Source organism: Hippoglossus hippoglossus, chromosome 5 (genome assembly GCF_009819705.1).
Source record: "Hippoglossus hippoglossus isolate fHipHip1 chromosome 5, fHipHip1.pri, whole genome shotgun sequence".
NCBI classification, from domain to species: domain Eukaryota; kingdom Metazoa; phylum Chordata; class Actinopteri; order Pleuronectiformes; family Pleuronectidae; genus Hippoglossus; species Hippoglossus hippoglossus.
Genome location: NC_047155.1, coordinates 29,913,743 through 29,935,514, shown reverse-complemented (window position 1 = coordinate 29,935,514; position 21,772 = coordinate 29,913,743). Strand labels below are relative to the sequence as shown.

At 42.9% G+C, this 21,772-nt stretch overlaps 2 protein-coding genes across 9 annotated transcripts; both read right to left on the bottom strand.

Annotated features, from left to right (window-relative positions):
* Nucleotides 1–424: 424 nt before the first annotated feature.
* LOC117762267 (zinc finger protein 235-like) lies at nucleotides 425–2,926 on the bottom strand. The gene is made up of 2 exons (XM_034586856.1): nucleotides 2,582–2,926; nucleotides 425–1,306 (listed from the first exon to the last, which is right to left on the bottom strand). The coding sequence occupies exons 1-2, from the start codon at nucleotides 2,766–2,768 to the stop codon at nucleotides 549–551; spliced, it is 945 nt and encodes a 314-aa protein (XP_034442747.1). The 5' UTR covers nucleotides 2,769–2,926; the 3' UTR covers nucleotides 425–548.
* Nucleotides 2,927–10,145: 7,219 nt separating this feature from the next.
* On the bottom strand, nucleotides 10,146–21,618 carry zc3h11a (zinc finger CCCH-type containing 11A). 8 transcript variants are annotated; one of them, XM_034586828.1, is made up of 17 exons: nucleotides 19,883–21,618; nucleotides 19,351–19,488; nucleotides 19,115–19,234; nucleotides 17,689–17,812; nucleotides 17,419–17,601; nucleotides 17,210–17,275; nucleotides 16,931–17,104; nucleotides 16,590–16,667; nucleotides 16,369–16,467; nucleotides 16,119–16,181; nucleotides 15,491–16,000; nucleotides 15,278–15,336; nucleotides 14,765–15,188; nucleotides 14,232–14,404; nucleotides 13,720–13,907; nucleotides 11,418–11,465; nucleotides 10,146–11,384 (listed from the first exon to the last, which is right to left on the bottom strand). In XM_034586828.1, exons 2-17 carry the CDS (start codon nucleotides 19,402–19,404, stop codon nucleotides 11,246–11,248), a joined length of 2,502 nt encoding a protein of 833 aa, XP_034442719.1. In that variant the 5' UTR covers nucleotides 19,405–19,488; nucleotides 19,883–21,618; the 3' UTR covers nucleotides 10,146–11,245. The 8 variants fall into 8 exon arrangements, with proteins under 8 accessions (XP_034442719.1, XP_034442713.1, XP_034442715.1 ...); XM_034586822.1 differs by having other exon boundaries at nucleotides 10,146–11,465; nucleotides 19,883–19,955; nucleotides 21,101–21,571; XM_034586824.1 differs by having other exon boundaries at nucleotides 10,146–11,465; nucleotides 19,883–19,955; nucleotides 21,443–21,571.
* Between the last annotated feature and the right edge of the window lie 154 nt (nucleotides 21,619–21,772).

Here is a 21,772-nt window from a genome sequence, read left to right as displayed (position 1 = left end):
TCAGAATATGGAATACCAGGTTCTGTCTGATGAAAGTCAACACAAAACATCATGTAAAAAAATCACAAACATCCCCTTTTCATTTTCATTCTATTTTCACACAATAGAAGTTGCCTATTAGGTTTAGCTTCACAAAAATGAATGTTATTCCTGGTAGAGGTGACTTAACTCACTCAGATAATGTGACTTTCTTTAACTAATACAGTTATAATGATGAAATGTTTGCCATTTAGTTTTCCAGTTCCAGCTCTGGTAGTGCTCACTTAACTTTCCAACTGTCTTCATCATGTCTCTGCTCCTGTGAATCGCCTTGTTGGTTCTATCGAAGCATCTTAGTTTTGAAACAGGTCAGTAAAATGTTGCACAAATCTGTCCTTTCTAACACATTTGGTGGTGATGAGATAAACAACAGAATAAATCATAAATCTTTATATACAGTGCTTTATTGCACAACAAGACACAAACCATTATTGTACACTGTCTGAAGCTGAAAGCTGGACATTTCCAGAATCTTACAGTGAACAGATTCATTCCCTGTTAATCTGACTTCACTTGGGGTGTGGTGCTTGTCTCCAGCTGGCCCTCTCTCTGGTGTGAAGCCTGAAGTGGGTGTTGAGGTGTGCCGACTGGTTGAAACATTTCCCGCAGACATGGCAGCGGAAGGGCTTCTCTCCGGTGTGGATGCGGTGGTGCCTCTTCAGCATGCTGACCGTGGTAAAGCTCTTCCGGCACACTGCACAGCTGTATGGCTTCTCCTTGGTGTGCCAGCGCATGTGGACCTCCAGCTGGCAGGCAAAGCTGAAGCCCTTTCCACACTCTTTACAGCTGTGCCACCTCTGGATGCTTTGGCTTGGGTGAGAAGAGCGAGACAGAGGAGGCTTCAGGGATCTCACGCTTTTCATCTGCAGGATGTGAGAACTCTGTTTTGCATTTGAGCGGAGTAAGCCTTTCACCTGCTGGTCTGCTTTCTGAGTCCTGTGACTCTTTGCAGTACTGGCACAAGAATCACTCTGAGCCACTCTGCAGTTTGGGTGAACAGTCAGAGAGGGGGCTAAACTGTTGTCTGGCTGGTGCTTCCTGTCGCCCTCTCTGTCACTCTCTGCCTTTATCTCCTGGGATGTTAGTGGAGGTGGGGAGACAGTCTCAGCTGATGGAGGACATGACCTTTGTATTGGCTCAGCATGATGACAGTTCCCCTCATCTGAGCTTGTGATGTTTGGTTCTTCTTTAACTTGTGGCAGCAGCTCCACAGTGCTCCTCCACTCACAGGGCTGACCATCTTCTCTGGGCTGGAGAGTGTGAGGTTCTGAAAGGTGACCAACATCACAGTCAGGTGGTTCTGAATGAAAATATCACTGTCTCTTCTAGGAATGTCTCACCCTGACCTGCAGGGACGATCATCAAAAACATTCAGTTCCCCAACTATCAGATTCATTTCTTCAGGTAAAACGTATCATACCTTGGCTCTGTGGTCTGACCATAAGGTTTTACTTCAGCTTTTACATGATCCTGCTGCTCTTTCAGTTCTCTCAGCAGTTCACAACTGTTTTTCTATTTAGTTTTATGAGAGATAATTCAAAGGAAAATGTCCACCTCCTTTGTTATTGACACATTGCCATGTGTCAATACAATGAAGGTCAGTTATCTCAACTTTAGTCCCACACACGACGCTGATGCTGCAGCAGCCTCACTGTGTACAAAACCCTCAACACTGATGCCATCAGAAAGAGAAATTAGTGAATCAGAGATTCATCACCAATAGAAGGAAAACAAGTCATCACCCCCTTCATTGGCACAGATGCATTGTCCAGTACAATAACCTTAGAATCAATAGCACCTGATCTATATTTCAACTGCTTCGCTCCTGTAGATCTCTCTGAGCTGGGTTGAACAGTTTCTTCATCTAAACCATCATCTTTTAGGTCCTATTCCCACTAGACTTTTAAAGGACTATTTACCTTTAAATAACATTTCCATATAAACACTTTTTGTGAAAAGTGTAATTTTCAAATCAAACCTGGATCCCAATATTTATGTTAATGTTGCTTATTTAAATTACACGCCAAAATATCCATTTACATAGACTATTGCACCATATATCAAGATTTATTTTTGGCAGGATGATTATCTTAATGTGCTAGGTCCTTATATCTGTTGTGTATTGCTACGAGAAGTAATTCTGCATTGTCAGTGTATTTGTTCTGTGCTGATTTCTCCACTGCTTCATGATTTAAAGGCTGGTGTTGGTATAATGTAACTACAGCGATTAATGTAAACCCCATGTTGTTTAAGAATATTCCACAATGGCATTTTAATGTAGGACTAGACTTGTTCATACTGAATCAGGAGTGAGCCCTTAACATATTCATTACTAAGATATGTGGTGACCAGAACCAGTGAGTCTGTGAGGTTAGTTCCTGAGAGATGATTCCATCTTATGTTACTCTAATGACACAGGATACGACACAGGGCCACCACACTCATTGAAGCCGTGATCAGAGCTCCATTAGAAGGGATGCGTGTTGAATGGGACGTGGCCTCGTGTTCAGAGCACACCGATGACAGCTCAGCGGGCGCTCACCTGGCTGCAGCAGCAGCCGCTGGACGGCGACGTTGAGGAGGCGTCGGAGCCGCTCGTTCTCCTGCTTGGAGCGGAGGATTTCACTCTGGTACTCCACCACCGCGTCTCTGACGGCGCGGAGGATCTCCTCACCCACCGCTGTCAGCCTGTCGTTCACAAACACGGTCAACGGCTCCAGTCCGCTCATGTTTGCAGCGCTGCTGTCTCCGGAGGGGACGTCCTTCTGTTTACATCCACTCTCCAGGAAACACCGGCTCCTGCGTGGTCCCGACACTCCGGCTGCCACGCCCCCGTCTGGACGGGAGACTACACAGCACCGCACAGTGCACAGCGCTGCCTCGAGAAGTACACTTCACTCACAAGCGCAGTGACCACGATGTAGTGGGAAATACTTCATGAAGCTCGATCTAAAAACTGAGTGGGCTCATATCACATTACTTATTTGCAGATTCCAATTTTGTTTCTTTTTGTCAACGTCAATGTTCCGTGGTGAAATTTCGTTTGGTTCATTAAGTGTTAGGGAATTAAATTTTTTTTTTTTACATGAGACTTATTCTGCTGGTGTGGATGCAACTGTAAGGAGACATACAATTATTCAGACATGTCTCTCACTGGAGGTGTGGCAACAGATGCCCTGGGGAAATGATGACTCACAGCTGAAGAAGGTGGTCACTGGTTGTATTAAAAGTCTATTTCAGATAATAGCTAATTTCTGGTCATAATAACAACAGCCTAAACAAAAGACCTATGGAAAATTCACCTGATGTGATTTCAGATCCTAAAGTGTCCTATACCCTCCTGATTACTTTCTAGAAGGAGATGACTGGATCATGACAAATGATAAATGGGAAGATAGGTGGCCTCTTAGATGAGTAAAGCCTCAATATAATGACATAGTGGGAGGTTTGATGACAGACAACAATTTACCAGATGTATGGAGAAACTTAAGACCAGGGGTTACAAGTTAAACATGGTTTAAACCCACAGGAGGTGTACTGTACTAAGATTAGAGAATTGATGAAGTTGAACGTGATAAATCAATCAAAGGCAATAATGGCAAAATAAATTCCTAAATTTAGAATTAGAGTATTCAACATAAAGGTTTGCAAGGAACTTAACAGGAAAAGGAGGGAACATGAGAGTAATCTTACAGGAAATAAGTCAGTGCTGCAACGAATCTGATATGGATAATCAAGATAGAAATAGATTCATGGAATAAAAAAAATCCAGCTAAATGATCTTTAACTTGAAACAGCTGGTTTTTTTTAAAGATCACAAGCGAAGTGGATTGCAGCAGGAGGATACAGCAGAGAAACTCAGTTACAAGTCTATTGATAGACTGGGTGGAATGTAAAGATTTTAGGAATATAAAAAGATAGGATTTTATATTCTACTCCAAATTGTATTTGTCAAATTACTATTCAGTAGATGCAGATATCCTTTTTAATAAGTCCAGGACGATGTCTTATGTAGCAAGGACTCCTTTAAAGATCTATGTGAGACAGTGCTGAGGATTGAGGATTTAGATTCAGTTGTTCTGAAGATGGTCTCAAACAAATCTCCAGGAACTGACAATATAAAATATTGTATATTGGGGAAAGAACTAATGACATGTAATCTATGAAACAAGGTTTAATCACCTTGATCTTGATCCCTAAATCTGGTTTTAAAAAAACAATACTGTACTGTAAAGCACTTTGAGTGGCCACCAAAACTAGAAAAGGGCTATATAAATACAGACCACAAATACAGACCATAAAGACAATAGAATCTGCAACACTGACAACAAATTACTCTCTGGAGTTATTGCTGCTAAACTGAAGGAAGGTACTTTGTCCATAATTAGTAAGATACAATCAGGATTTTTAAAAGGAAATAAAATTAGTTTTGTGATAGGGGAATTGAAAGTTTTGGAACATGTGGTTTTTCAGTGTGAATCAGTGTACTCTTTCTGGAAGAACATGTAACTCCAGTCCAGGGAGATTGATCCACCCTGACTGTCAACGCAATCCATTTTGTTGTTGTGGTTGAAAACAGGGACATGGAATTTCTCCCTCACTGTATGCAGCCATTATGGAAGTTTTCTAAACATAAATGTAGATCTTTCAAAACCAAACTCAGCTTAAGCCATTACTCACAGAAAAAAAGGTGCTAACTGGAACCAAAAGTGGTTCCTCAGAGTATCCTAACCCATTTTTAGTTCCACAAAGAACCTTTTAGCAAGAGGCACTGTTAAGAACCATTTCTTCAAACAGTTCTTAAAAGAAACTCAACAGGGGCCTCAAAGAACCATCCAAAAATAGTTATTTGAGGTACCATAAAAGGTGCTTTAAAGAACCTAAGCAAAAATTGGTTCTTTATCCCTCGTGTTGTTCCTGGGTCAGATTGACCCAGAGTGTGTGTGTGTGTGTCTGTGTGTGTGTGTGTGTGTGTGTGTGTGCGTGCGTGAGTGCGTGCGTGTGATCATACGCAAGCCCTGGCCGGTCAGGGTTAGGGTTAGGGTGACCCAAGGATTGTCATTATCCAATTCTCCTGGGGTAATTGAGACCAATGGATTGTCATTCTCGATTCTCCTGGGGGGTCATTTAGACCCCCAGAGAGGGCGCTGTGGTGCTCTGTGGGGTCATTTAGACCCACACCTGGTTCCAATTGAAATCAAGGGGGGTACATTAGACCCACATAGAAGTCTCAGTGTGCCACTCTCTCACGGACCATGGCACGATGTCACGTCAGGAGCGTTTCACCAGAGAACAGGTTCTCCAACAGCTATTCTCCTAGCAACCATCCTCTGAACCCGAAGAGGACGCGAAAGAGCCAGACCGAGAAGCGGACGGACAAGGAGATGGAGAAGTAGACCGAGAAGCAGACAGAAAAGCAGGCCGAGAAGAAGACAGAGAGGACGGAGACGACGGAGACGATGGAGACGACGGCGATGACGACGGCGACGAAGACGAAGACGACGACGGTGACTACGAAGACTACGACCCAGTGGGTGATGCTTCTGCAGATTCTTCATCCTTGGAAGAAGAAGAAGAAGAACGACAAGACCAAGGCGACACCACCACCACCACCACCGGACTCGTGGAAAGAGAGACCTTCCCCTCAAGAAACAAGGAAATAACATGGTCCTCGAGGGCGTACGGCCGAGAGGAGGGCCACTGCTCCTCCTCCTCCTCCTCCTCCTCCTCCTCCTCTGCTGCGGCTCAAAGCGGGGTCCCCCGGGGCCCCACGATCCACGCGACGTCCCGCACCGGTGACCTAGCCTCAACGTTCCGCCTGTTCATCACACCGACGGTAGAGAACATCATCCTGGAGATGACGAATCGGGAGGGTCGTCGAAAATACGGCGACGAATGGAAAGGGATGGACGAGACCGACCTGCGCACCTACGTAGGGCTGCTGATCTTAGCGGGCATGTACAGGTCCCGGGGCGAGGCCTCCGCCAGCCTGTGGGACTCCGAGAGCGGCCGGGCGATATTTCGTGCCACGATGACCCTAAAACTCTTCCACATGTACTCCAGGCTGCTGCGCTTCGACGACCGCGAGACGAGACGCACGAGATGAGCCACGGACAAATTGGCGGCCTCTACAACCCGGGGCCCGAAGTGACCGTGCACGAGCAACTGGTTCCGTTCAGAGGTTAGTCTTTTTTTTTTTTTAATATTATTATGTTATGTTATGTTATGTTATGTTATGTTATGTTATGTAGATAGCGGCTGCTAGTCCTCGTCCTCATCTCATCTCCTCTCCTCTCTTCTCCTCCTGTTTTTCTCCCTAGGCCGGTGTCCTTTCCGACAGTACATGCCCAGCAAGCCGGCGAAATACGGGATCAAGTCGTGGGTGGCCTGCGATGTGAAATCCAGCTACGCTTGGAAGATGCAAGTGTACACCGGAAAGCCGAGCGGCGGACACCCAGAGCGGAACCAGGGGTTGCGGGTAGTGCTCGATGTAACGGAGGGACTGCACGGTCGAGACGTCACGTGCGACAATTACTTCACCTCCTACGAACTCGCGCGGCAGCTCCTGGAGAGGAAGCTCACCGTGGTCGGCACTGTTCGGAAGAACAAGCCCGAGCTCCCGACCGGGCTGCTCACGGTCAAGGGAAGGGAGGTGTTCTCATCCAAGTTCGCATTCACGCCCACCGCCACTCTTGTGTCCTACATCCCAAAGAAAAACAGGAACGTGGTGCTCCTGAGCACACGGCACGCCGAGGCCGACATCAGCGACCGTGAGGATGGGAAACCGGTCATCGTCCTGGACTACCTAGACAAGGTGATCGGAACGTACAGCTGCAGGAGGATGACCGCGCGCTGGCCCCTGGTCGTCTTTCACAACATTCTCGATGTCTCTTCCTACAACGCCTTCGTGATATGGAGAGAGATCAACCCCGACTGGATGCCGGGCAAGCGGAACAAGCGGAGGGTGTTCCTCGAGCAGCTGGGAAAGGCTCTCGTGACTCCGTTCATCGCGAGCGCATCCCCCGCATGGAAGTGTCCGCCGCGGTTGTGAAGGCTGTAAAAGCCGCCACCGCACAGAGAGCTGTTGACTACGACGCTCGACCCGAGTGTCCGGCCTCCTCCATAGCCCTAGCAGCAGCCCCGCTAGGGGCAAGTAAGAGGAAGAGGTGTCAGATATGCCCCAGGAAAAAGGACTGTAAAACTCACACCGTGTGCCGCGGGTGTAACAAATACATCTGCAAGGGCTGCTCACTTGTCTATTGCCCTACGTGTGCGTCCTAATATGGGGTGGGCTATGTGAGGGGGCCAACAGCCGGGGGAATCAGGGACAACACAAGGGTTATTAAACCATCTTTCAGAAAGTTCTAATAATAACTAATTAATTTTATATAATAATGAAAAACATTACCCAGTGGTCACAGCACTGATGTTCTAGTCATACCTTTTGCCTTTCACAAATAAATAGGCACCAATTGTTGATTCAATTCACTTCAATTCAATTTTATTTTATTTATATAGCACCAAATCACTGCATACATTATCTCAGGCTATTTGTGAAGAAAAAAAAGGGAAACATAAAACTGAGACTCATAGCTCAAGAGGCTCCTAAGAAAGGGATGTTATGCTGGGAAAAAGATCAAAATCCAGAGTTCAAGGTCCCGGCGAGTACTGCAACTTTGTGCTGTTTATTGTACCATTTAGAAAGCAAACAATGAAACAAAGTGTCTGTCAAGTAATAATAATAATAATAATAATAATAGCAACTACTAAATAAATATATATATGCACTCAACATTATAAACTCAATAATAGCTGTGATGGTTGTGTGACTGTATTTAAGCACTGTCAGACTGGTTGTTATAATAATGACCATAATAATAGTGATACTTGTAGATGTAATGATGTTATTCAAAATAACAGCAGCAACTCCAGTTAATCAGAGTAATAATTATGAGTTACTAGTTCTATATCTCATTGTGTATTTACCAACATAAGGCTGTGTAAAATGTACATTTACAGTTAGAGTTAGTTAACCTTGTCATTAAAGGGGACATAGCATGCCCATTTTACCACAAGTTGATATGGTTCCTTGGGGTCTTAATGAAATGTCTGTAACATACTTTGGTCAAAATACCACAAGGATCATTTAAAACAGCACCCTTTTTACCCTGTATAAAACAGCCCTCCACAGAGTGACCTGTTTTGAGTGCCTGTTCCTTTAAATGCTAATGAGCCAGCTCCCCCTCCCCCCTCTCCCCCCATGATTTTAAACGATATAAATTACATATTTTATATGATATAAATTATCAAATATGCATCCCATACTTTGTATTCCCCTTCAGTTGTCCTGGAGTTTTAATTTTCCCAATCACATAATTAAATGAAGATGAGGTGGGGGGTGGGCCAAGGCCATGTAGGGAGACTTCCAGTACCTTGTTACGACACAATACACAGGAAGCTCATTCCAGTTGCTCAAGCATGACGTTTCTGACTTAGAGGAACCATAACAAAACGCGCGAGTGTTTTTTTCCCAGAGTTTTTGGGTTGGTAGACATGCCAGATACCCACATTAACCTGTAGAAGCACTAACAAAGTGGAATTTGCATGCTATGTCCCCTTTAAAATAAATGCCCTGTGTCCCTATTTGACTGGTGTTTGTCCTTCATAGAATCTGATTATTCCACCTATGGTAAAGATCGTCATCAACAACGCCTACTGTGGCTATGTACTGCATGACTGATATATGAATCAGATCATTTTTAATTGAGTTTTGAAGTTTTGAATTGACAGAGCTCCACAAAATGACTTCCAGCAGGCTACAGATGTGCATGTTTCTGACCAAACTGTCAGAAACAGACTCCATGCTTGTGGCATGAGGGCCCAACGTCCTCTAGTGGGACCTGTGCTCACAGCCCAGCATTGTGCAGTTCGACTGGCATTCACCAGAGAACAGGTCCGCCACTGTTCCCCCAGCTTCTTCACAGGTGAGAGCAGGTTCTCACTGAGCACATGTGACAGGCGTGAAATAGTCTGGAGACGCCGTGGTGAACGGTTTGGCAGTGAGTCAGTGATGGTCTGGGGAGGCATATCCTTGGAGGGTTGCACAGAACATGTCATAGCCAATGGTACCCTGACTGCTGTTAGGTACCAGAATAAAATCCTCAGAGCGATTGTCAGACCTTACGCTGGTGCAGTGGGCCCTGGGTTACTCCTGGTGCAGGACAATGCCTGGCCTCATGTGGCCAGAGTGCGTATGCAGTTCCTACATGACGAAGGCCTTGATGCCATTGACTGGCCTTCACGTTTCCCTGACCTATATCCAATTGAGCGCCTGTGGGATGTTCCGATCAGTGTATCTGACGCCGCTAAGTACCACCACAGACTGTCCCAGGGCTCACAGATTCAAGTCTGGGAGGAGATCCCCCAGGACACCATCTACCCAATCATCAGGCCCAGACAATGTCGGGAGTTCATATAGGCACCCAGAGGCCATACACACTACTGAGTCACATTATGAGTTGGGTCAGCCTGTAATTTAACATTTTTACTTAGATTTTCAGGGTGGTTTTGAATCCAGCCATCAATGGGTTGATGATTTTGGTTTCCATTGACCGTTGTGTAATTTTATTCGTAAAACAAATTATACAATGTACATCAGTAAAGATTTTCGACTTGAATAATTCGTTCAAGATTTGATGTGATTTAAGTGTTCCCTTAATTCATTGAAGCAGTATATTTACAGTCAGTCTATTATGTGCAGTGAGATAACAAATGCAGGCTAATCCAACAGTGAGTTTTTTTGGAACTACTTGAGAGGCAAGATTACACTTCGTGATGATTCCAGATTCTGCAGTTGGTTCTTTTCAGCCTCGTTGGGTTGTCCTGAATATTCTGTTCACAGCATTTCTTTCTCACTTTAATTTCATCTTCTTTACAGTACCTTATCCCATTGAGTTGTGTGGAATTGAGGAAATGGTTATGTTAATTAAGAGCTAAACTGAAACATGAGGTTACACATCTTTTCTTGTATGAATCAACATCTGATGTAGGTCCCAACCCTGGCACATAGTATTAGCTGAATTGTATATTAATTGATAAGCTATTGATCAAGTTGGTCATTAAAAGCATTATTTTATTTACACAGCAATTTGTACAAGTCACTCTGAACAGTAAGCATGAGGAAACAGGTCAGGACAACGCAAACATAAAGACAAAAAAATGACAATGATCTCGGCTCAGACCACTCATAAACCAATGCTTACACAATAGCGGGAAAAAAAAAAAACATACACAAAAAATACAACTAAAGACAGCATTGTTGAAATGAAATACAGTGTTTGTGAATCATATGAAGAGCATACAAAATCAGAAACAGTCCCTGAGGTGTTCCTTAACAAAGACAAGAAAGCGAGTTTAAGTTGATCCCAGACTAGTCTTTTTAAAGTTTACCCACCGGATAAAAGATCTGGTTAAAAAGTATACATACATTATACAAAAAAAAAATATTTAAAAAAGACTTAGGTCGGGACAGTCACAGGCAGAAGGTGCATTCCATAAGATCTGAGTGGAAAAGTATATAAAGCACATTAAACTGATGGATAAGATACTCATGTTAACAACTACTTCTGGAAAACATAATTTCTCAGGGACTGACCTTTATTGCTTTGTTGACAGGGTCGTCATTATCAAAATAAAACATTTATTGTCGTAATCTTGGAACGAGCTGAGCAGCAACATTCTCTTCCAAACATAAACAACAGAATGAAAAGTTAGTCGGCGACAGTCTATTATTAAGTGCAGCAGTCTTGATTATTTCTTTAATTCCGCTTGCTATTCCCTTTGCATAATCGGTATACCAATATGACTTCACATAACAATATCCAGAGATTTTTGACAATCTCAGGATGTTTACTAACAGAACCAGAGCCTCTCTCAGGATTTCTTCTCAGGGCCTGGACATGTTGCAGGCCCTGATCCTAAACACTGATCACACTGATCCTAAACCGACATGATAAAGAAAACCAAAGCCCTGCAGAATAAGCTCCTGGGCTGACAGAAAAATGAAAAATCCTGAACATAAAAGCTAAAAAAAAATTAAACAAAAATGATCCGTAGTAGATATGATGGTCTTCACTTCTTGTAAATAGAAAGCCATGGTTGTGGATGAGAAATTGGGGTGTAGTGGTGATTGTTTTAGATGGAACCCTCAGCTGTCAATCATCTCTGACAGTTCCTGCAGCAGGTCGTCCTCTCCGATGCCCGGGTCCACATCGTCCTCCAGATGGTCGTCAGTGAATTCGTTTATCAGGTCCTCGAAGTCGTCCACGGCTGAGGTGGACAGAGCAACGCTGGAGGTGGAGGGGGTGCGGGATACAACTGCGCTTTGTCTCCGTGCCTTGGGCTGAATGGGGGTCTTCAGGACTGGGCTGACACATAAAAAAGGGACTTGTTATTTATTTAATGACCGACAATGCTGCAGCAGTGTTTCTACTTTAAACATTTTGCCACTCTAGTGTAGCAATGTCATGAAATCAGTTACCCAACTCTGCTGAGAGCTTTTAATTTGAAACAATGCATTCAGGAAGTGAAGTCATCAGGCCAAGGCAAGAAGAGGAAGGTGAAAGATGTAAGATGAAAAGTAGAACAAAATAAATAGCTTACATTAAATAAGATTCACGCTGACAACCAGCTTACAACACACGCACCACCCACATGCCTTGAGTGCTCAGTGGACCAGGACAAGTCCCAGTGAGCCATTGCATTGGGAGGCCTCAGTGTTTTTTACTGGACCTCTGAGCGCCTGTCATTCAGACTGTTCTGTGATCATCTCCTTGTTCAAGAAGCTACAAAACCTTAAATGGCCGGGGATTTGTACAATATTCATATGACTCTAATTAAGATGACGTATGAAAGGCTATTTGGACTGGTTCCTCATCATGAGACTTGAGAAGTTATTAAATGTTTGAGTTAGAGGTGTGAATCTTCACATCTGAATCTCAATGTATCACATCGTCAAAACAAAGAAACCCAACAGTTCCCACGACGAGGAAGCACTTTGGTGACTGTGGAGAGAAAAAACTCCCTCATTAACTTGAAGTAACCTCTAGCAGAACTAGACTCAATGTGGGCAGCCATCTGACTTGAATAACGTACATTTTTCTACATCACTGCACATGGCTGCTTTTTCATAAATGAATACAACAGTCAACCAGTTATTCAAAAAGTATTAGAGACTGCTATTACAAGTTTGCTGTAATTTACAAAGTAAGGTTTTTCAATTAAAAAAAGTCAGTCTGTCACAGAGGTCAGTGCCCCCCACTCGTCAATATACCTTCAGTTATTTTGATGTTCTGCAATTTGATTTGACAGTCAGTCATTCAGTTTAGATTTGTGTGGTGCACCCAAGACTCTGAATACTCTGATAAAAGCCTTTACTGTATCAGGGTAGCCCTTTCTGGACCCCCTTGGCAACACCACTGCATTGAGGCGCATTACCCTGCGCTGGTCAACAAGAGATTTTGCTCCTCTGCTCTTTTCTAATCCCTCACATGTAGAACTGATCTTTATAATAACCTGATGAATCAATATATTCCTAGATAAGCAGGGTGTTGCTTCTTCTGCAACTATAAAGTTAAAAGGAACATCACAGTGTGCAATAATTTGCAGGAAGAACTGCAAAGAAGAATCACATTTATTTAGTAATTAATCAATGGTGTCGGTTCATGAATCTGGATTGTTCTGATCACTTTAACCCTGATGTCCTGGCTGTGCAGTTTGTTGTGGGAGGCAGGTTAACTGCATGCGCATGGTATGTTTAATGCCTCATAAATTCTTGAGCAAAACAAACAAACACAAAGTAAACTTCAAGTACTGGATATGAACATCTATGCTAATGCAGATGATGATCAATGACATTTGCCCTTTATCCAATGGAAATTTAAAGCTTGGCTGCTCGGCATTATTTCAAATATAAATCAAAAGCACACAGCTTCAGGCTACTAGCAGTAGTTTGTAGGCAACCCATCCAGGATGCATTGTCATCAGAGGAGCAGTTAAGTAACATCGCTGCTATATGCTGGTTAAATCAAGTGCATCTTCAAAAAGGGGGGGGGTGCAACATGAAATTCTGTAAAAAATAGGGGATTATCATGCAAAAAAAAAATCGCTAGCATGTTAAAGGTAGCAATTTTTTTAAATGTTGAGAAACAAATTACAATAATACATTGAAACTATATTAGACTACAATATTATAATTATTATCGCAATTTTTTAATCCTTATTAATGGAGAAAATACTACATTTGTGAGCTCCTCTCCCACCTTTCCAGTGATTCGCAAGGCATTCTGGGAAATTATTTGGTGGGGTTGTACAGCCCGAACACTTGCCCTTACCTCTCCATCCCAACAAAGATCGGGACACACTACCCCTAGACGCAAAATGGAGGGGAAGGGGTGAAATGGGATTGGGACTAAAAGGTGACCGGACCTATAATGTGAGTCTGCCCCAATACTGAAGCAGTGGGCCACTGCTATAAAGTGAACGTAGTGGAAAACTATAATGGTAAACCAAGTTTAAACATGTCCACGCCAGCCTGCAGACATTTCCTTTGTGAAGTCTGATATTACCAACAAGTCAATGATCATGTTTTAAGTTAATGTTTAAAACCCTGTGGACATTTACCTTTGGGGGAGTGCACCGGTCTCTCTGGAAGTATTAATACTGAAGATGGGCTTCGTTTCCTGGCTCAGACTCTCATTGAAAACAGGGACAGTCTGGAGCTCCTCTCTCAGAGGGCTGGAGCTGCAGTCCAGGCAGTCCAGCAGGGTGCTGGGACTGGGGGGAACAGCAGCACTGGAGGATGGTAACACCTGGTAACACAAGTCACTGAAGATCATTCACAGCACTAGATTGTTTAGATTCTCCATCCCACTTTGCTGTTTTTTCTTTATACTTTAGCTTAGATGACAAATCTATTAATTGCAGGCAGATTATAAGACGGCACCAGATACATCAGAGAACTGGGTAACCAACAGGGACATGTCAACATCTTTAGGACTTGTTGAGTAGAAATACTTAAAATGTTAAGGACACAAAATATACTCATGATATAAAAACAAATGCAATATACAGAAATGGTTCAAGATTTTGGCACCTGTCCCAGTCATATCATAAACACTGTGTGTTGAACCTACTTGTCCATCTTGGCATACTGTCTCTTGCAGTGGCTCCTCCACCTCTGTGCAGCTACTGTTCAGAGGTTTCACAGCAGCCACAGCAGATCGCTCTGTTCCCCTCCTCTTCTGGCCTGGTTTCACCTGCACTGCAGGCTTCATGACAGATGGCTTCACATTCAGTTTGGGCCTCACTAAAAAGGAACGGAAGTTTTAAGGATAATACATGAAACAACTGGGTGCGTCATCTATTCTGAACTAGACACTCACTTGATACTTTTAAAAATAAATCCTGTTTGAATACCAGTTCTATCAGGTTTCATGAAATCCCCAACCCCCTCCAAATCAAAAACTGGGTTTTTATCATTTACATAAAATTTTAGATAACAGGTGTCTGTAGAATACTAACAATGACATGGTCACTCAAGTGCCTATAAGTGCAGAGATGGTAGTAAGTTGTTCGAGCCTTTAGTATTTCCTGCTTAGAAGAGTTTTCTTTGAAGAGTTTCCTTAGCACTCCAATAGAAATGTGGGTTGCAAAAGAGGTGAGCTACCTTTGGCATCTCGAGTGCGTTCTGGGGATTTCTTCTGATTATTGCTCAGTGTTTTATCAGCGGCCAGGAACTCTGCAGGTTCATGAGGAGCTGCTCTGGACTGCTTGGCTGGTGGCGGTGCTGTGGAGTTCCTTGAGTTTTTGTCTGAGACCTCCCTGGAGTTTCTGGGAATCTGTGACTTAGACTCACACGCCCTTGGTGAAGAGCTCTGCTTAACAGGGACTGAGGTCACAGCTGCAACTCTTGCACCAGGAGAAGTAGTGCTGTTGAGAGGTGATGCAGCCTTGGATTTGAGGGGGATCAAATCACTTGCTTCAGCTGAGGTTTTGTCCTGCTCCTCCATTTCCTGCCTGCGGAGGCGCTTCTCGCGCATGATCTCCTCGAAGGTCTTGACCTTGACGTTGTAGGTCTTGGCAGGGCTGGTCTAGAAAGACACAGGAAAATTACTATCTACAGCAGTCAAGAGGTGAACAAGCAACAAAAGCCAATACTGCAGTGTCTTCCCGACTGTACCTCAGGAGCAGCAGTTTGAGCTGTAACTTCAGCTCTGTTCTGTGTTGTGATGCTGCCTGCTGATATGAACAGAAAGATCACGTTTAAATACACTGTATGCAAGATGAAGATCAGCATATTGAAAATGTAATTTAATCTGAAAGACATTTACAACAGTACAACAGCCCTTGAGCCAATATACAGAGAACTATATAAATTGTCTTGCTGTCTTACTTTGGAGAGCTGGTTCGTTGATACGCAGTAGGCAAGGAATCTTTTCACCATTTTCCTTAGTATCAGTGCTCCTCTTGTTTTCAGCCTGCATACCCTGTTGAGCCTGTATCTTTGCTGCCTTCTCCCTGCGGATCTCCTCCAGGGTCTTTACTCGAACTTCCTCTATGTTTGTAGCCTCAGGACAGGGCCCAGCTGCATTCGGCTGTGCTTGGCTCTTGCCTGGGGGTTTCTCCACAGTGTGCTTTGCCTTTTTTGGGCTGGGGTTCTGCTCCTCCTTCCTTGTCTTCTTGGCTGGAAGGATCTCTGAGAACGTTTTGACACTGCGAATTGAGTCATCTTTAACACTGATGGCTCGCTTAACACCTTTATTGGTTTTGGTGCTCTCTGGACCCACAATAAAAGGACCATCGTTCTGGCTCTTAGACATTGCTGCCTTCTCCTGTTTGATCTCCTCCAGAGTTTTGATGCGGATCTGCTCATGAGCTTTCTTAGATTCTGTGTTGGTCTCAGCTGTTGGGAAAAATCCGGGCACAAGATACAATATTTTACTCAATGTGCATGATTATTAATTCAAAACAAAATAATGGACAACATCAAGGTAACATTCAATATTCTTCTGATTTCTTACCTGGGTCAGTGAGTGCAACAAGAGCAGTTGTTGATCCAAGTCTTTCCTTAATAGGCTTAAAAACTGGAGAAAAGGAAAAAAGAAAGTAGTTTAAAAAGACATTAATTTGGGGCCCATCAAAGCACAACCTGTTTATATACACATTTTACAGTTACAACTCTTCCCTCCTTCTGACTAATATGATTTCAAATAAAATGCTGCAGATGATGCAGAGAAAGAACCTCTACTTTTGATATTTCATGATACTCGCCTTTCTGTGGGGACATTAATGGCTCTTCCTCATCCACAACTCTGCCCAGACGTTCAGCCAGACTCCTTTTCAGCTGGACACCGCCTCCACTTTTTTCATCTACAGCAGGGAGAACTCATGAGATTCTGTATTGTTACCATTAATATAATTTGCAGTAGCACCTCAATTCTATTGGTAAGCTCAAAATATTGTGATGAGTTGTAACAATAGTGCAAATTTACTGATAGTTGGCATCTTCCTTCCGAGCCTTTCAGCCACACTGCCTCTTGATCTCCCAGTTTCTTCAAAGACAAATTGGCCTAGGTTAAAAGGAACAACATACTGGTTGAGAACGGGATGATAATGGCTTGACTTCTCATTTAGGAGTGAAGGTATTGGTAATATGCTTTCAGTTCATTTGAAATTGTTATCTGTTTAACATGATCATTTATTTTGAGTTTTCATGCAGCGAACATCCAGAGCAGATATTTTAGTGTGTTTAGTGCCTGTTTCAACTCATCATCAGATGAGAAACAGAGCAAAGTAAGAGACTCGTAAGTCCCTCAGAAGAACTGCTTTTTACCATCTCTGGCCTCATAGAGGGCTGGACGACATAATGACTGGATGTTTTCTTTCTCTCCGTTGGCCAAGGTATCAGAACTCTGGATGGGGTAACCGGCTCTCTTCATGCTGGTCTTCAGAGCCTTCCTGAGTCTGATCTCCTCCAGGGTGCTAACTCCAAAATTCAGTGAGTCATCTGCCAAGTTACAAAATCTTATCAGAAAACACCCTGAATTTGATAATATTACAGAATTGGCAGCAACGTTTGTATCCAAGTTTTATGTGTGTGGCTCAGTCTCACCTAATTTGGGTAGCTTTCGATGAGAAGAACCGGCCCTGCCATCATCTCCTTCCTCTGAGAAAAGGTCTGGAAATATTAAGATACACATGCTTAAGACTACAGGGAATAATGTGTCTCAATTTGAGGCAAGTATGTTTAAACAAAATTCTAAGAAAAGAGAGAAAGAAGCAAGAGGCAAGGAAGGAAATTCGAGATCAAATCTAGCTCACCATCTTCATCCTCATCATCATCTGCAGGATTGATCACCACTGGTGGGTGAGTGGGGCTTGGTACTGGCTCCTGACCTTCGGTCTTAATGACCCCTCTGAGCTGGGGGTTGGCTGCAGTTGCAAGAGGGACAGTTGGTGGGAGAACTGTTTCCTCAAGTGGCTGCTCCTCATTCTTGCTCAGACCTGGGAGAATTACAAGGATTATCATCAGTGCCTTTCACAAGTGGATGTAAAATGTATTTTAACTTTGTGTGAAGGAAGTCCACTCACCTTTATCAGGTGGGAAAAAGATGCCCTCTATGTAGCGGGGCTTTTCATGGAGGAAGGCACAGTGTGATTTCTGGCAGCCGGCAGGCTGTTTCTCCCAATAGCAAGGTATCTCCTTTCTGTTTTTCTGTTTTGATGCACATGATATATGTATAAGCATGCATGGTGGACATGGGCTGATCATATCTCTATCATTTCTCTTTTGTCTATTAAACTGCCCTAATGCATGCAACAGCACAATTGAATTCAATGGAAGGTTAGACAACGTTTGTTTGTTTTTTCAGGATTGCTAAGGATCTGAATTTCAATTTTCACTGATGATCAGTTGATAAAATGTTCACTGGTCATGTTTAAGTTAACCGGTCAGTGAAAGTGAATATATCCAATTGCTGGGGGAAAGCATTTAGATGCACTGTAGATGTTAGATTTATTGTCAGACAAAACATGATTATACTGTACTCTAGGGCTGCATGATATTAGGAAAACATGCGACATGCTAGAACATTGTTTAAAAATTGGGATGATAAGGAGCCACTTCGTTTCGTCAAATCTTGGTTTTCAAATTCTCTCTTTTCTCACTATTCTCTTAATATACATCTATCACGCACGTTGATATCACGATCGATTTTTGATATATCGTGCAGCCCTAGTTCATTGTAGTGTAGTGAACTGAAAAGCTACTTGTGTGATTGTGAGGTTCAGTGTGTATAATTTAGTGACATCTAGGGGGAAGTTTCATGTTGCAGTTGAATACCCCTCACATCACCTTCCCCTTCCAAACATGAAAGAGAACCTGTGGTAGCCTTCAGTTGTTATAAAAACTCAAAAGGGTGTTTTGTTGAAAACATCGCAGCCTCAGTAGAGAGGACTCCAGATGTAAATATAAAGTATTTAAATATAAAAGGGCCCATTCTAGGGTAAAGAAAACAACAATTTGTACAATTCAGATGATTCCACGATTGTGAAAAGATCATTTGGATTATTTTATATTCAATTTCTGCCAATAGATCCCTTTCACCTAAAATCGTACACACTGAACCTTTAAGTGTTCCTCCCAACAACTCCAGAGGCTGGAGTGGAGCTCCTGGACAAAGTTTATGGGGAATGTTTTTCTATCCAGGTAATGGACATTAAAGGGATAGTTCACCGAAAAATATAAATTCATTCATCGAAGTAACTGGTGACTTCTTCTTCAGACGTAATAAAACAACAAATGACCTTGTTTTGAGTCAAATTTGAATGTTGGGGCTTCCAGACACTTTGATTATACCAAACAAGAAGTATGGTGGGAGCAAAGCCTGAGGGAGATTTCCTGCACATAGCAGCTCTTGGCTCATTGATATAGTGTGCATTGATTTAGAATTTCGTTGTATTATCTTGTGCAATGACAATAAAGGATTTCAATTCATTATGTTAAAATTGTACTTACTGTGATTTCCATGTGTCGAAACTTGCAGATGGTCCGAAAGCAGCGTCCTTCCTGCCACAGATTGCAGACTGTTTCATTGCCCATTGCGGCCTCACAGTGTCTGAAGGGGCAGCTGTCTCCCTGAAGCATAAGGGAAAGGTATAAAGATCACACTCCTTCAGCCCACCAGTCACATTCCAACTGGTTACATTATGCATTTACAATATGTGTGATCTTTGCGCTCAAACTTTGCTTACTTTAGTGCAGGTGGAATAGTAAAAGAAGTAGCAGTCATCTCCATGGTTGGTCATAGTAATGCTGGTATGCGTCTCCAACTTAAGACTTCAAACTTTAAACGCGGTGGATGGTTCTCTTCAGGACTGACAGGACTCTCCCTGACAACCAAGAGCACAGTAACACATCAGAAAGACACTTTCTCCACCTGTCCCCCGAGCATTAAGTCCGCAGAAAGTCGATGTGAGAACACAGCGAGCGACTGGGGGGGTTAATGCCGCTTCTAACACGCAACAGAAGCTAAAATGAAAAAACTAAAACAAAACCAACCCAAATATCTCCCGAGGGACAAGCGGTTTGTGACCAGCTGGTTTGTGAATGCGTGAAAAGCAAACTGCGACCCAAAAAAGTGTTGTTGTTTTTTAGCATTTAGATAATTAAATTCACCTTTCAGGAAATTTTTATTCAGATGCCCAGGAATAGTTCTATCTTAAACTGGGGATATTTTGTACTAAAAAGCTGTTGAGCACAGTTTTAGCATGATGCCCTGTTTACCTGAGGTGGCTGAGAAGTTTTCCTCCCTCTTGAGCGCACTGCTGGTGGGGTGTCTCCGTGAGGATATGGAGTCCTGAAGGAACACTTGATCCATGAGATAAGAGGAAAAGGGGGTTGGATCGCCCAGAGACACTTGTCTTCCTACGATATCCCTCCTCTGAGACATCTTTATCTCCGCCAGACTGCTAACTATTACTGATGGTGGATGCAATAGAGTCCTTTGGTGATATTTGTAACATTGTTTTTATTAATTGGTGTAACTAATTAAAAGAAATAAATGGGGGAACATGGACAGCCACAAAAGAAAGAACTTGATCCAAACGGCTTTAACTGGTGTGGCAAAAAGGGGCCAAATGTGGGTAGATGGGAAAAAAATCCTCAGCTTCATCTTGGATTTGGTGGCATTTGATGATGGCAGCAGAAAAAAATGGGCAAGATACTCAAGCTTCTAGATATTATCAGGTGTAGGTAATCAGTGCTGAAGAAAAAAAATCTTCCGCCAATGAATTCTGATGGGGGAGTCAAGCTATCCATATCCAGGGATCCCAACAAAGGGCGGAGAGGATGAATTTAAACCTACAAACCAATCAAAAACACTCCCCAGGGAACTGAAAATAAGTTATTAGGAGACAGACATTTGTGCAGAAGAACAAATGAATTTGACATTTCCACAAAGAGATACACAGCAACACGACGACACAAATATTCTTTCAATAAAAGACTGTAGGGCAAACTAGGATACAGCTATAAAAGGGAACCAGGTCGTGGAACAGACTGGCTAAAATCTCAACCCATGATTATGTGTTGATTGATTTCATGTATCTAATCCAGAATTAAGGACAATTACATTTACAATGAGTCCACAGCAGTTGGGTTGTGTATTTACTCGAGACATGGAGGGCCTTGTTCGACACTGACGACCAGCTTGAACAACACGTCTGCCGCCCATCTGAGTAATAGATAGAAAGCACTCTGAGTGACGATAAAGCATTTCAACTGAAATAAGAGTCAAACTAACAGCTATCCAAGCTGCTACCTCGAAAATCACTTATGCCGGTGACATTAACGCAAGTTTTAACGCAAAAATATTTGAGGCTGCTGACCAGAATCGAAGTTTTGTGGGAAAGCAAGTGACAGGGCACCTTCTGTGTCGGTCCAAGACACGTATGATGAATAACTGAAAAACCAAGACAGTCAAAACAACATTAACATACTTACTGTGGAACAATAGTAAGCAGCCCAAAGCTACCTGAGACGATCTACAAGCGGTTCCCAGCAGCCAAGGAAATGAACTATCCGGTAAACGATAGACAATGTGTTGACGAGATAACGTGTAACGAGATAACGACTTTCTACGTTTAAACTTTATGAGTGTATGTTCATGTGGTTTAAGGTTATTTACGCTGAACAGAGGCCTACCTAAACCACCTCGCGACCTTATTGCTAGCGTTAGCTAAATGTTAACAGTTTTTATTTGATAATTAACCTCGTACTCACGTTCGACATTTAAACACTACCATGTACCAGAAATGTATTGTGTCAACATGTGGTGTTAATTACCGGTTTCAGATTTAAAAAGATATTAAAAGTTGTGTGATGTAGGAGAGAAGCCGTCCCTCTTCGTTTTCTGTAGCAGCCGGACACAGACTAAACAAAATGGCGACTGCAGGATACTAGGCGAGCACGGGCCACTCAGTGTGTTGCGTTCAGGTCGAGTGGAAATACTGTAAATTCTGCATGTACAATAATAAATCACTCAGTGTGCATATATATATATGTTATATGTTGCGTTTATTGTTTGTTGGTATAATTAAGTAGCCTTAAGTAATTACATGTACAAGAGAAGCACTAACACTAAGAGTCACACTGATGTCCTTAAAGCATTCAGAA